Here is a 15,755-nt window from a genome sequence, read left to right on the forward strand (position 1 = left end):
CCTTGAAGACAACTCAGAAGCTACAATGGGTTGATAATGCAGCAGCCCAGGAATAATCAGGGCCTCGCTGATCACATCTCAGTTATTTAAAAACAGCTACATTTGCTGCCGGTCTGTTTCCAAATTCAGAAAGGCGGGTTGATGTGATCTTTGAGGCCTAGGACTCAGATGTCTGAAGGACAGGCCAACTCCAGTCTTTAAACTGCTGCCTATTGGCTGGCCACTCAGCTTAGTGGGCTCCACTTGGAACTGACTAGAGCCCATTGCTTTTCCAACATGGCTCCCCCCCTTGTGGAACAGGCTCATTGACAAGAGGGGAACACAGTCTTGAAGTTTTTAGGAAGCCCGGTAAGTCCATTTTATTGGTCAGGGCTTTTAAGGTGATTTAAGCGGGAGGCATTTTCTTGAGGATGAGCAGTGAATAGGTTGGGGCTGATTCTACCCCTATTTTACTACTCTCACTGAGCAAAGTTTGACCTCTTCTTCCAGCCTGAGGAGTCTTCCTCATATAGCTCTTCCTGAGTATGCATAGAAGGAGTTTAGTACATTGTCCCCACAAGAATTCTTTTTTGGGTAGAATCGTCTCCTACATATAGATATCAGAGCAGTGGTATGTCTATTTAACCCAGAAGAGCCCTAGAAGTCAAGGTTCCCGGGTGGATTAATTGAATTGTTCCATATTCATTAGTTTGATGACTTGGTCATTTTGTTTTGTTTTATCTCACTAAGTCTAGCAGGAAAATGAGAATGGGCAGCAAGTCAAAACCACATGGCGCTTTAATTACCTAAGGAGCAGCGTTAAAATGCCATAATTTACAGACGAGATGGGTCTTTCAAAGCCTAATGCTTTCCCCTCCTTGTAACAAGGGCGATTGTGAGATTAGGAATTAACTCAGCAGAGATGTGGCTGTCACAAAGGCCTCGAGTGTAAGTACTCCGTCGCCGAAGCACAGCCCCAAATCTAAAAGAGAGCCATTTGTGCTTTGCGGTTCAGAGAGCCCAGTTCTGATTGCTGCTACAAATCCTGTGAGCCCAGCTTTGAATCCTCAAAAGGGCTTTAGAAATGTTGCAGGAAAGGATGCAGAAGAACATGCACCGAGTCTGGCAGAGCCCATATAGTCCTGGATCCTGTTTTGCTGATATTTCGGGTTCACAACAGATAACCAGGGCTGAATCTGCACGGAGCTTTTATTCCAATCCCAGATTGAATCAATCCCTGCCATCTACACTGAATGCAATTTCCACTTTGATTGTGGGCAATTTAAATTTTCCATCTGCAACAAGCAGGATTGATCTGGAGTGACACTACCTTTCCCCCGCGATATCCTGGAGTGGATATAACACTTGATATTTGAAAAATTGGCATGAGTAAACATGCAGCTGTCTGCTTTCCCCAAAATAACTTGCTGCCAAGCCTCCAACATTGTAGAAAAGTCCTGATTGACCAGGGCATCAGTTCAAAGACTTCCTCCTTCCCAGGTCGCAAAGCTTCCATTAAAGGGGAAGCCCTAACTTCTCTAAGCAGAAGCTCCAGAAGCCCTAATTTATCTCGGCAGAGATTTTCAACTTGGATTTATGCCCCCTCTTCTGCTGTCTCCAATCCCCCCCCCCCCGTTCAAGAAAAGAAAGAGGCTCCTGCTGTGCTTGGCTCCCCCCCCCCGCCCGTCTGAGCTTCCTTAACCAAATGCAGAACATTTTCTGTTTCAATAGGGAGAGATAGAGGAAGACCCGAGTTCAAATCAATCTAAATTCAGCATGACCCACAACGGAATAAACAAAGTAAGTGCAGAATCAGGCCAGATGCCTCCTGGAGCCCCCTGAAACAGAGAATGGTCCTCTCTCTCTGTTGCTGCCCCCTGCACTAGTGGCCACTGATGTCTCCTCTGTACATTTTTCTAAATCTCTTTCAAAGCCACCCAATTTAGTGGCCGTTACAGTATCTTTTGGCACGGAATTCCATAAATATATATATTTTAGTCTGTCCTGCACTGATCGTTTCCCCATGGTGTCTATCATCAGGAGCACGTTATTACTTAATTTGTTTTTACTGCTGTGGCTGGCAAAACTGATTTAGTGGCTGCATGTCTACCTATTCTTTCTTCCACCACCAGTTGCTGTTTTCTCATCCAGAAACTGACTAGTCCCCCCCCACCCCGCAATTAGTTAAAATTCTTCAAAGATGCTATATCGCATGATTTCAGACCCTGGGACCTTAAGTGCAATCTTACGAGAGCAATACGAAGCATATATAACAATAATACAGTGCTGCCAGATCACAGCCAGCTTATGGAGATCCCTCATGGCATTTTCAAGGCAAGAGATGTTCAGAGGTGTTTTGCTATTCCCTTCCTGTTCACAGCAACCCTCATTTTCTTTGGTAGTCTTCCATTTCTATACATTCTCGCAGAATCTCACATACAACTGGAAGAGACCACAAAGGTCCCCCACATTCTCAGGACTTAAAAATCACATATTCTTGGCAGTTGCTCATCCAATCTTAGCTTCTAAGAACCTGACAAAAGCTAGCTAGGGCTATTCAGGCAGTTCACTAGCTGTTTAGTTTTGCTGCTGTATGAAACAGCAAGAAAACCCTCTCTGTTGTGTTCATGCAGATATATGTGTGTGCATGAGTGGGAGAGAGGCGGGGCATGGATTCCAAGACCTGCATCTCCAGCAAGGCTCTAATTTGGTCATTCAAACATTGCTTGAATATTAGACCCACTTGTCATATTTTTACACAGAAATTAATTGAGAGAGGATCTTACTTTGATAAATACTGTCCTGAAGTGAGATTTTTTTCTTCCACGTTCAAGCAATTAGTGGTGCTTGGAATAAGAGCCAGTTCTGGTTTGATCATTGTAGCAGAAGCGACAGCTCTAGCTACCAGCTCCATTGCATCCTGTACATAGTCTTCAAAAAAAGACTGCGATGTTTTCCCATGAGCTATGAGACCCAACGGCAAACCTTCTGTCCTCAGCTCTTCCACGTTATGTGAATCCCCAAGTATCCAGTGAAGTTCAGGAGGCATCACCCCAAACTGGGTAGTTATCTCGAAAATCCGTCTTGTGCTTTCCATGTCACAGCCAAACATGACCACTGTTGACGTTGTGTCTTTAATGTTCTCCAGATGAACTTGCAAGTAAGTCAAGAGGTCACTGGTCGAGGTGAGGTTTCCTGTGATGTTGATAATGGATCCCAGATGGAATTTGGAGCTTTGCTGTGTGAGGAAAAGAAAGTCGGTGATGTTCCACTCTTCCTGGCAGACCATCAAGCTGAAATTATACCAGTTGTTCAAAGCCAAGATGGAGAAAGTGACATCTGCGTCAAAGCTTAATGAGCTCTCTAAACTCAACTGTAGGTGAAGAGGATTCTGAAAAATAAGAAAGATATTAGTTAGAATGCTAACAAAGATAAAACATTTACAAAGATAAATGCGTATCCTCCACCTGTCAGTAGTGGGAGGGGAAGTAATTAGCTGATCTTGCCATGCTAGTTAGTTAATTAATAATGTCGAATTGTAGTCGTGGTTTTAATGGATTTTAATGGGGTTTTAAGATGTTGTAACCCGCCACGAGCCGCAAAGGAGTGGCGGGGAATAAATCGAATAATAATGATAATGATAATGATAATGATAATGATAATGATAATGATAATGATAATGATAATGATAATAATAATAATAATAATAATAATAATAATAATAATAATAATAATAATTTCTTGGTCCCCCCCTCATTTGCACCCTGATCTGCCAGCTGTCATCCTGGAATACTAACAATCAATATTTTTAACTTTTATTGGGCTGGAAGTACAAATCCAATTCATATCTATAAGCACAGATTCAAATTCCTTGCTATTGCTAAAGAGAACAAAAGAGCTCCTGTGTTAGATCAGACCCATGGTTCATCTAGTCCAGCATCCCATAACCAACCAGATACTTTGGAAGGCCTACAAACTGCTTTGGAAGGCCTACAAACTACAAGACAACCCCCCCCCCCCCATTACATAACATGCCCCCTCTATATTCCACAATCCAACACATCTTGCTACACTTGGCTTTCTTTTAGATTGTTGGTTTCTACTGGAAGGAAAGCTACACAACCTAGGCTATAACAGCGTTGCCCACTGATCAGGGGATCTGAGGCTGTTTATGCAGCAAATCTCAGCTTTCTAGGCACTCTGGAAGTACTGCAGCCATATGGGAGGGAACTTCATTTCACCCATACTGAAAGAGAGCTCAAAAAAAGTCTCATGATACTTTTCAGTGAGATGTGAATTACATAGGCACCGAATTTCCGAGTTTCTAGTTGATGTGGAAGCGGCCTTGACAATCTTGAACCATTGTTGACATGTGTGCATAGAGGGATAATACGTATTGATGGGGGAACCGAAGCTAGCTGACTTCACCCTTGCACATGATCACCTTACTCCTACGAAACCCATTTGTACCAGCATATGCACAGTGCCAACACATGGACAAATCAGAGAAAGTAGCAGAGGGGCAGAGCCTTCACACTAACCTTTCACATGTCCATGGACCTGAACTGAAAGGGTGCTCTCTCTCATCTGATTCCTATATGCACAGTACCCTGACCCCGCATTTGTCTTGTGTACAGTGCTACCACCAGGGTCCCCATTGTCTGTAAATGCTTGTGGTCTGCATGTAAAATTTTATTTAATCTGTTGGATTGCAGCTGCAAAGTGTTATCCATGCAGATCAAGAGATGCTAGATCACAAATGTTATCATTTTTTAAGTACAGCTGAGCTCCCCCGCCAAGCCAGTTAGAATCATAGAATCATAGAATCATAGAGTTGGAAGGGGCCATACAGGCCATCTAGTCCAACCCCCTGCTCTACGCAGGATCAGCCCTAAGCATCCTAAAGCAGTTGGCTCCTCTGCAGCCACCCTCTTGCCTCTTCTGCTGCTATCCAGTGGGAAACTTCCCGAAGGGTAGCTGTTCTTGTTGGCAGAGTTGAAATATGTAAAAGCACAAGTACATAAAACACCACACATGGATATGTCATTAATAATGTCTGAATGGGAAAAATGGTTTTAAGGTATTGGAGAAACACATGAGAGGAAATCCAGCTGCTTGCCAAGACTGGAGCCTGGCTTGTGCTTGGAGGAAGGAGGAGGAAGCAGGAAGGATTTGGGCGGTCACTCAGCTCTTGCAGGAGTGTCCTCTGCTGCCATCTGTGAGGCACTGGATGGGTTGGGCCTGATGCATCCTCACTAGCCTCTAATCTTGATATTTTTATTTCCTTTACTGTATTTTTTCACCCAGAGTTGAACCCACGTGGATGATAACCTTATCAACTTAGCTTGTTATTCCTGTAAGGCCCTTGTTTCTATTAAACATCTTCATTATGATGTGTACTGTCATGACCCACCCATTGCCTATATATGTGGACTTGTATTTCCTATTTCATTATGCCTGAGGAAGTGTGCGTGCCCATGAAAGCTTACTCCTTAAATAAGACTTAGTTGGCCATAATGGTGCCCCTGGACTCAAACACTGACCGGCTGCTTTGAAGCAACACTGTGATCTACCTGTATCTATCTATAAAGTTCAGTTTGTGTTTCAGACAAATAAAAGTGCCAAATTTCAATGTTCTGTGCCAAAGTGATGGAAAAACAAAGACACAAACAGACTAGCAAAACACAGTGATAAAAAACAGAGTGAAATATTTTCCGTGCAACAGACAGAAGGAGACACAAGCGGTCAATTCTCCAGTGTCCCATGATGCAATGCCATTGTTCCATGATGTGAAGGGCATCCAGATGGTAGTGTGGGCACAAGGTGGAAAAAGATTAACAGAGAGATGACAAAATGTATTTCTGGACCTTGGATGGCATCAGGTAAAAAGCTCCGGCTTTGCATTAGGGTGGTAAAGTTTATGATGTATTGGTTTTGGAGCCATTTAAAAAAAATGGGGGAAAAAATTCCATTTGTTTACAGTCATTTTGCAACAGTAACGAATAGGAATAACAATGAATCAATACGCAAATGTAATTCAGGACATTTCAATTCATTTTCCTGAGGCCTGGAAGGCTGCTGAAGTAGAACAGAGGGAAAGGGAGTCAGGAGAGATTAGTAGATGTGAAACTGACTTTGGAGATCTCCAGCTTTTTTTGAATAGAGAAATTTATTGACAAATCTTTCTTTTCATAGTGTTTCTAGAGCCAGTTTCTAGAGTCATTCTCTACAAGCAGCAGTTGCCCCCCCCCCCACTTCTGCAATGCACTAGAGAAAGAAATGCACTTCTTTTTTAATTGCCTCTAAAACCAGAGTCTTCCCCCAACCAAAATGTAAAATATGGCCAGGGGGATCAGTTTGGTGCAAGGAATAAACATAGAGAGTTTCATCCAAACATGCTAGAAAGCCAAGAAATCTGTTTCCTGTTGAAATTAATGCTGACAAAAATTAACGTAATGATGAAAACCAGTACAAATGAACAATGCTTTCGAAACAAAAACGACCATGAGAAAATTGTGCACATCTGTCATATCAGATACACTCAAGATCCGAGAGATGACGATGACTTCCCAACTGTCCTGAAATGCCTCCCCACAGATGGTTTTAACCTTTACACAGGCATAGATTTCAGTTTAGAGAAGGCAAGCAAAGTCTAAAGCTATAGCCAGTAGATGGATGCCACACCGGAACGTGGCTGCTAGAAATGCATGGTGCATTTGAGAACACTGATCAAGAGATCAAGCCGCAAGACATAGAACACTGCGGATCCATTCAGCGGCAAGAGTGAGATCCCAATGATGGCGGCAATACCTGGAACAAATGGCTAGTTATTGCATGCGCCAAGAAGCCGTGCAAGTGGCCAGCACTGACATATCTGGTCAGCCCGCAGAAGAAAAGAAAAATATGTAGCTGACTTGCTATAGAAGTGAAACAAGCAGACCTAGATTCTGGGATGAAGCCAAAGCAGGATGACTCTACAGGACTGTCTGGCACTCAAACACATAACTGCTGCAGTGACGAATCAACAAAGGGACTACTGCCCATAACTGCCTGAAGCCACCTTCCACCCACCTCCCCTGCTAGCAACCTCCTCCCAGAGTACCTAACTCCTTTCCTTTCCATTCTCTTTAACACAGTTCAGCTTGCCATGACTGAAACCTCTTTTGTGAGACTCTGAGAAACACTGTCAAGCATGGTCAACCTGCCATGTTCTGTTGAAAGATACCTAGGGAAGTGTGGTAGAGAACAACATGAGTCATTCTGGCATATGGATGGAGGGTAGTGAGGATATCATGGTGGCAGTGGCAGGTGTGGCCACCACTGAAGATCCACCATGTGAGGCCAGTATTCTACCATGCTTCAAAGAGCTGTCCCTCCCTATGAGTCCAAGGAGAAAGTACCAATGAAAGATAGATGCAGCTACAACCAGCCTTCCCAGTAAATCACACCCAGTTCTCACCATTGGGCATCATATTAAAATCGTTTGCTAGCTGTACCATAGGATTTTCTTGGGAAATTTTTTTTTACAAGGTAGGTTGCTGGGTCTTTCCTTAACCCTCCCAAATTACCCATGATCCCATGATGCAAAGTGCCATCAAGTAGCAGCTGATTTATGGCAACCCTTCAGAGTTGTCAAGGCAAGAAAAAACAAAGGTGGTTTGCCATTGCTTGCCCCTGTAGGGCTAGCCTGGAGTTTCTTCGTGGACTCCCATTCAAATATTAACCACAGCTGACCCTGCTTAGCTTCTGAGATCCAATGAGGTCAGATTACCCTGGGCTATCCAGTTTAGGACAGAAACTATTCTCCCAGCAGCCAATAAACACACAATTAGCTCCAGATCAGTTTGTTCTATTTGCCCTTTTAAACAATTGAACAAAGTAGATTCAAGATTACATGGAATGTCATGTCTCAACATATCATTCAATGCTTAGTGCGTGAATCCAAGAATTTCTTAATGGGGGGCAGGATGAAGAACCCGAGATGTAGAGCTACAAACTTTTAGCCAAGAGGCTAAATAATCAAACACTTAATATTACAGTAACTACATTCCTCAGTGATGTTGAAAGTTATCCCTATGGAGTCACATAAATGGCTAATCAAGCAAACAGGCATCTAGAAATACACATCATTTGTGATGTTCATATAGTACATTTCAGCAGAGATTATCTCAAAGCAGTTTATACATACACTAGATATTAAGCCCGCCGTGGCCAGAATTCAGCAGGCGCTAGCGTGGTGGGTGTGTGGACGGATGGGGCGAAGGAAGGAGGAGAGGGAGAAAGAGAGACAGAGAGAAAGACAGAAAGAAAGGGAGGAAGATAGAAACAGATAGAAGAAGAGGGAGAGAAACAGGGAGCGAGAAAGAGGCAGATAGGAGAGAGGGAGAAATGCTGGGAGGAAGGGAAGGACAAAGGGAATGCTGGGAGGAAGGAAGGCAGGAAGGGAGTCAGGTAGGTGGCATGAAAGGGGACGGGGTAGGGGTGATAGGAAGAGGGGGGTAAGGTGCTATGGGTGGAGTGAATAGTAGTGGCGGCGGCGGCGGGGGGGTCCTGGCCTTCTGCCAATCCTGCCCCAGGGCCCGGCAGAAGGCTCCGTGGGGGTGCAGAGGAAGGTTTCCGGGGCGGGGAAAGGAGCAGGGACGCCGCGCCAAAGACACAGCATCCCTGCTCCTTTCCCTAGGGCAAGGGGAGGCCGCAGGAGGACTCACCGTGTCGGAAGGCTGCTTGTCCTTCTGCACGGCAAGTCCCCTGGCGGGGGAGGCTGCTTGGCCCTTGAGTGCCACTCAGACAGGCGAATCAGGAGCCGCAAAGCGACTCCTGTTTCGCCCCTCCAAGTTTTTATCCAGGACAGGGCCCGCCCTAACTCCTCCCCATTAGCCCTTAGGGATTTATTTTATCCGCTCCATAGGAGCGGTTAAAGGTACTGGCCTTGATTACAAATGATAGTGCCATCCTAAGCAAAGTCGTATCTTTCTAAATCCAATGAAATCTATGAGCTTAGAAGAGTGTAAACTTGTTTAGGATGAGGCTGTGAGCCACTGAAACATTGCTTGAAATGCAAAGTCACATTCTTCTTGTGATCAACTGTAAATAATGGTGCCATTGGTCAAGTTTTTCCTCTTTGGGACCCCTGACAGTGATTCACGAGTGATGTTCTGGAATATTTCTGTTCCTGATCGTCTCAGCGGCAAAGGCTTTCTCGGATGTCAGTTACGAATCACCATCAGGAACCTAAGAATGTGAAATCCGAGCAATGGCATCATGGCCAGACCTTGGGAAGAACCTGACTGCCAATTAAGAGCAGGATTTCAGCTACCGAGAAGAAAATATAACTCTTAGGGGACAACCTGAAATCAACAAAAGATCCCCATTGTTTTCTAAAGATGAGATCTCTTCAGACCTAAGGAAAACACCAGCTGTTGAAGCAGCAAAAAAAAATCAAGCAATGGAAGCAAAATTAGAAACCTTCTAGGACTAATCAACTGTGCCTCAAGAATTATCCCCAATTATTCCACAATCAGATTCACTACAATGCTTAACAGACAATGTTGAGTGGGGAGGAGCCCAGACACAACAGAGAGCTTTCCAAGCAATAAAAATTAATCAGTACAGCTACAGCAGCAAATTAACAAACCCTGTGAAGGAATTATACGTGCATTTCTGACTAGACTTGGAGGGTGCAATGGGCTTTTGTGTCATAGCATATGCAATCTGAGCATTAATTGACACAGAGCAGTAATACTTGCAGAGAGAAAGCAAGATCTTGGGAATTGTTTGGGGAGGGGAATGTTTCCATTGATATTGTTATAAAGTGCCCCCCCATCAGTGACCAGAGAAATTTCTAACCTTTCAAATTCAAAACATCAAGGAATGCAAATCTAGGGGAAGAAAGCTCAAGTAGATCTACTCAAGAAGTAAACCCCACGGCATTCTATTGGACATAATAGGACAGTGTCTGTAGAACTGCAACATATTGCTCCATTCATTGTGCCATTCAAATCAAGCCTTGATTCTGCCATTCATGCCTGAGCCACAAACTGCATTCAGATATCACTTTTAGTGGACGTTAACTTGCCAAGGGCACAAATGTGGTGTGTTGCCATCCACCCTCTGCCCTCCTTCCATTCTCCTGAATTGCCCTGCATGAAATCAAAGGAAATCAAATGCTTCCCCAAAGAAACAAAAGAGCCATTTTGCAGAAAGGAATAGTGCTTATACTCAAAAGAAGGTTATTGGACAACGAATGGGAGCAATGCAAGAAAAGGTTGGTGATGTTTGCCCATGTAAATGACACTCTTGTGGCTGCAGCTGCACTTCTGAAGCAATCCCAACAAATGAGTACTAAAACGTTCTCACAATGGATGGAAGGAACCCTAAAGCTTGGATAGGACTAAGGTGGCTTGCCTTGCATGGCTGCTGCACCTCATATGACTGAGAATCGTGTAGAATGACTGCCTTACTAAGACCACAGCCTGGAACACAGGAAGATGTGGTGGCCTTTTTCAATCAGGAGATCACCTGCTGGTTGTTATGGATGAAGAACCTTATAATGCCTTGACATGAAGACAGTGAAATCTTCATCTGCTACAGCAGCCATTACAAAACTGGACCAAGTCATCTCTGCTTTTGGATTCCAAATGAACCAACCAAACAATGGCCTTCCTTTCTATGGAATGGTCTTTGGCACAGTCAAATCATGCTGGGTTTGCTCACCGGACAGAAATGCCTGTGTAAATGAAAGCCAATGGAGAAGCCTAAAGATTCATAGGAACCATTAGAAACACGTGAAGCTCCTCTGTATTGCAAGCGACATGGCACACATATGTAGACGATATACAAGTTTCTTGACAGCTACTTTATCTAATAGAACTAGTCATGTGCTTGCAGCAGTGACATTCAATGACAGCATTTCCACCTGTGCACCAGAATACTCTCCTCTGACCATGAAACAGTTCTGATTTCAATTCAACCATGGAGAAGAGCAACTTCAACATAAGAGTCAATATAATTGGAAAACACAATGACAAGGAACCTGTGATGAATGACAAGGAGGCACAGTCTTTGTGCCACACAAGGAGGAAGGGAAATTAGCAACTGTCACTGATGTCATTCTAGCGACAGTAAAAGAAGCTCAGGCACCCACGAGCCCAACATGGAAAGAAAATGGTTCCATCATTAGAAATCCATCTAATTTTAAGGTCTTTCGGGAAGTCTCTGTTAAGGACAAAGAGGAGAATGAAGATGTATGACAATCTAACACCCCAGGTAATGGGAAAGAACCAGCAAGGAACATAGAAAGTGCAGCACTAGCACAGAAAGTGCAGCAATAGCACAGAACATCAGAAATGTTGACACCCATCAATGTTCTTGGGAGATTAGGCGTATCGAGTGTATGTGAATGTACATATTAGCATAACTGTTGACTTTATATTTTATACTGAAATGATGGGAAAGGACATTGCATCCAGCAGAGAGAGCTCCTCAAGAGCTAGAAGACTAGAAGTGCAAGGCACATGGAGTTGTGAGCCAGGACTGATCATTGTTTAGTTTGTTGAACCACTGTCTGAAAAAATAAATGTGTGCTTTGCTAATCTAGTGGGTATGTGGGAGACTGAATGAAGATCCTCAAACCAGAGCAAAGTTTTCAGTTTCCATTAATGGGAAGCGTTTCCATCAATTGAATGAAACTTTTTCTGCTTCCCCTTCTACTGGAGCCACAGAAGCCTTCACAGTAGTCTCCATGAACAGCAAATTGAGTCTGGATATGTGACAGACAGGAGGCTGAAGGGGAAAACAGCCACTCAGCTGAGCCTATGGAGGTGCTGCTCCAGCATCCAATCTGGCTCTTGAAGGGAGCTAAAGGCAATTGGGCTGAGCCAGCTTGGCACAGGCTGGGCAGTCATCATGGGGTGAAAGTCTGGGACAGACAGCTTGAAGGAGGGAAAGTTTCAGAGCTGTGGACAAAGGGACAAGGGAATGAGGGTCTGAAACCCAAAGGAAGGGTGAAATGGTGAGATGTAGAAAGAAGGAGAGCGGCATTAAATGATACGTTGCTGATTCTGTTGGGTGCACATTGTCCATGCAGCTGCGTGGTGACGGATATCAGGTGGAACCTACTTTGACAAGTTAAAAAAAATTCTGAACTTCACAGGCTTTCTGATCATGTGATGCTAGAAGACAAGTAGGGTTACTTGCCTTGTCTGGAGTTCTTTTGGGGACTATGTTAATTTTTCACAGGTCATCCTTTCCTTGCTGATTAACTCAGAAAGGCTATTTGACAGTCCTCCCTGATGGTTGAGTATCCTTTTGGATATTACCTAAATATGCAGGAATGGGCTTAATGGCTCAGATAGGTTTGTCATCCCATTTCCCCAAATTGAGGGCGATCTCACAGAATCACAAGGCATGCACTCAGGCAATGGGGTTGTACAGTTTCCTTGTTGGGAGAGAGCACGTCAGTTGCTTTCATTTCCTTGATGGGTCAGGTAAAAGTTCTTTGCCCGAAATGGACTCTGCTCATTCTACTAGTATTTTCCCTGGACTTTGGATTATAACATATTTGAGGGGACAGCTATGTTCTCAAAATAGAAAATGTCTTTGTAAAATGGAAAATGATTTTAAATGTTACCTGATGTGAGATCAGAGAACATTTGTCCCTACAACGCCACCCTACTTGTTCCGTATGTGCTGAGTGATCTTACCTGCACCACTAGTGCTTATGCAATGATGACAACGTTATAGTGCGAGTGTGTGGGCCACCTTGCTACATTCAAAACAGTTGTAGGCAAAGGCTCTGATTCATAATGTGATGGCCCAGGTCCACTTGGTAAGTACTATGACATATGGGAGCCCTCAACATAATTTATATGTCAATATTTAAGGAGTCCATCTGAATTAGAATGTTGAGACTGGTCAACGTCAACCTAGTCAATGTCATACCAAGTGTAGCTTCTGCATCACAGACATGATAAGAAAAAGGACCTCCTGGTTTCCTTATTGGTTCAGGTGTGCCAGTTTCTAGTCATCAGGGCTAAGTGACAAGAAACGATGGATGAACAATAATCTTATCATCATGTTCAATGCAGACAACTATCTAGATATTCAGAAGTGAGGAAGGGTGGTCAGATGATCTGGTCACTGTAGCTCCATCTTACCCCTTCCAGAGCCATTCCATCCACTTACCTAATTTACAGCAGGCCGCCCATCCCGCTATGTTCCACAAGCTATATTTCAGAATTAAGAGCATAAATATTCATGAGAGCACCTATGAAAGGAAAGCTAATTTTGACCACCTTAAAGGTCCTTGGCTCCTTGAAGCAAAAGGGATGGGGCAACCGGCCAAGCTTCCCAAACAAACTGACATCGGCTGTTGATTCCCTTTCTAACACACACACACACACACACACACACTCACCGGCACAAACTGTCTTCTCATTGATTCACTTAAGGCTTGTCAGAATTTGTCTTGGAAATGATTCCTCTTTGGACCACAGATCAGGCTGAAGGGTTGCTTAGCATCTTGGAAGGCAATCTGCAAGCTCCCCCCACCCCCGCCACCGCCCACTAATAGGCATGAATATTTAAACTTTTGTACAAGGGCAAACAGGCAGTAAGAAAAAAAAAAAGAAAGAAAGAAAATTATGAAGAGTCAGCCATTTTTGGAAACAATGATCTATTATTTAGCCCCCTCCCTGGTTTCAAATGAGGATAAATAAAAAGTAAAGAACTGCAGGTGTTCTTATTTAGAGGGCATCTAAAAGAGGAGGGATGAGCTGGAACCTTAAGTAGGCTACTTTTTAGAGAAGGAAATCGGACCAAAGATGAAAGGTTGCCTGAATTGGCCTGAAGTTGAAGCTTAATAGCATCAATAAGTGAGAGACTTTATACTAGAGCCTAACTTTTATTGCCAGGGCTATTGGATTGGCACTGCATCATAGGACAGGTAGATGTATTGATCCATGCTTTATACACGGTTAGAAGATAAGTTAGTCTGAATGTCAAAACTGGTCCTCAACTTAGAAAGAAAACCATGGTTCAGAGTGGAGTCCACTATCCTTGGTTAACACATCAGTTAGTACGTTGGTGATAAGCAAACCATGATTCAGGCCATTTCTGCTTCTCCCATCTCTACTTCCAAGCAGGTCTGTCCGTCTCACTATCATTTCCCCATACACATGATACAGGTTGGGCACAGCTTGACAAATTATGCTGTGGTTTCAATGGCTACTTGAGAACCTGAATGCCAGTGTGGTGTAGTGGTTAAAGTGTCATGTTGAGACACAGGAGATAATCCCGGGCCTGGGGACCAAGCCCAGTGAGGAAAGGCTGAATGTCCAGCCTGGGGAGGAGGAGGCTGAGAGAGGACATGATTACTGTTTCTGGTTGGGTGCTGCCAAGAGACGGCAAGCCCCCAGGCTTTGCTTTGGAGGAAGAGATGCCATTTGGTTCTGGTTCTCTCCTTCCTGCACAGCCAGGCTGCTAGGCTCAGAGATACAAGACTCTCCCTTGGCCAAGCTGAAGGTACAGTCTGGAGTGGTGGTTAAGAATGGTGGCCTCTAATCTGGAGAACCGGGTTTGATTCCTCTCCCCTCCACACAGAGCCTGCTGGGTGACCCTGAGCCAGTCACCGTTCTCTCAGAGCTCTCACAGCCTCACCTAACTCACAAGATATCAGTTGTGGGAACAGGAAGGGAAGGCAATTGTTAGCTGCTTTGAGACTCATGAGGCCTGCTGAGTGACATTAGCCCCGTTAAAGTTCCCTCAGAGCACTCTCTGCCCCACCTACCTCACAAGGTTGTGGGATGAGGAAGGGGAGGCAATTGTCAGCCGCTTTGAGACTTCTCAAATGAGACTCCTTTGGAGAAAAGTGGGGTACAAAAGCCAACCCTTCTTCTCCATGGCTGTGTCACATCTGTCTGGAATGAACTCACAGCTTGGCTAGTCAGCCAACTGGCAGGGAGCCGCTTGGCATTCCCTGTATTTCTTATGTGCCATTCAAGACATTTGGATTTCATAACCAGGTCTTGAGAAAAATGTGTGGTGAATGCCTGAGTTTATATCTGCACTGGACTGACTTATATCCCTTCTGTGTTTCTGGAGAATGATTGGTGGTGGTGGTGGTGGAGGAAGGGAGTGAATGTGTCAACATGAAATAAGACTGCAGAAATAAACACCCCAAATATATATTTTTCCCGTAACAAACCTCATACTTTCCTGCTAGCATCCTCAGCAGCTGAGCCGTCCTACGGATCCCTATTCTTCTCCCCCTCCCCAGGAAGTCCTATCTGGGACACATCAGTCCTTTGAGCCTTCTCTTCCTCTGGGCCGTTAGAGGGCACTCTCCACCCACTTTGCAAGGGAACCTTCTGCAGTGCAACGTCTCTCTCCCGATTGCCAAGATGCCCCTTGCCGGGCACATAAGTCTGCAGCCCCTGCAATAATCTGTCACGCTTCCCAGCAACGCTCCAGCTTCCCAGCAACGCTGCAGAGATGTCCTTGTAGCAAGAAAAGGAGGTAAGAGTTCCACTGACCCGTCTGTCAAGGCCACTGTGGTGATGATTATGAGCTAAAGGAGCTGGTGGGGAGACAAGCCAGCTCACTGTCCAGTGTAGGCTGGAGCAAGGGAGACTTGGCAGGAATGGACAGGGATCCTATGCTTCAGTGGCAAGGATGCGGAATTTTAAAATGTGCACTTTGTGGCTTGCCCACTGCTCTTGCTCCTTCCGGGAAGGACTCTTGGCTCTTTGGATGGCGCAAACCTGGTGTGCCACAAAGGA

The 15,755-nt window shown here is 44.5% G+C and overlaps 1 protein-coding gene across 1 annotated transcript in view; it reads right to left on the reverse strand.

Moving 5' to 3' along the window:
• The window catches only part of GRIN3A (glutamate ionotropic receptor NMDA type subunit 3A), a 114,889-nt gene that overhangs the window by 61,424 nt on the left and 37,710 nt on the right, over positions 1-15,755 (reverse strand). The window contains exon 2 of the mRNA XM_077345335.1: positions 2,766-3,370. Within this exon, the coding sequence (XP_077201450.1) occupies positions 2,766-3,370 (605 nt within the window). The remainder of the gene's footprint in view (positions 1-2,765; positions 3,371-15,755) is intronic.

This window comes from Paroedura picta, chromosome 7, assembly GCF_049243985.1.
Source record: "Paroedura picta isolate Pp20150507F chromosome 7, Ppicta_v3.0, whole genome shotgun sequence".
NCBI classification, from domain to species: Eukaryota; Metazoa; Chordata; class Lepidosauria; order Squamata; family Gekkonidae; genus Paroedura; species Paroedura picta.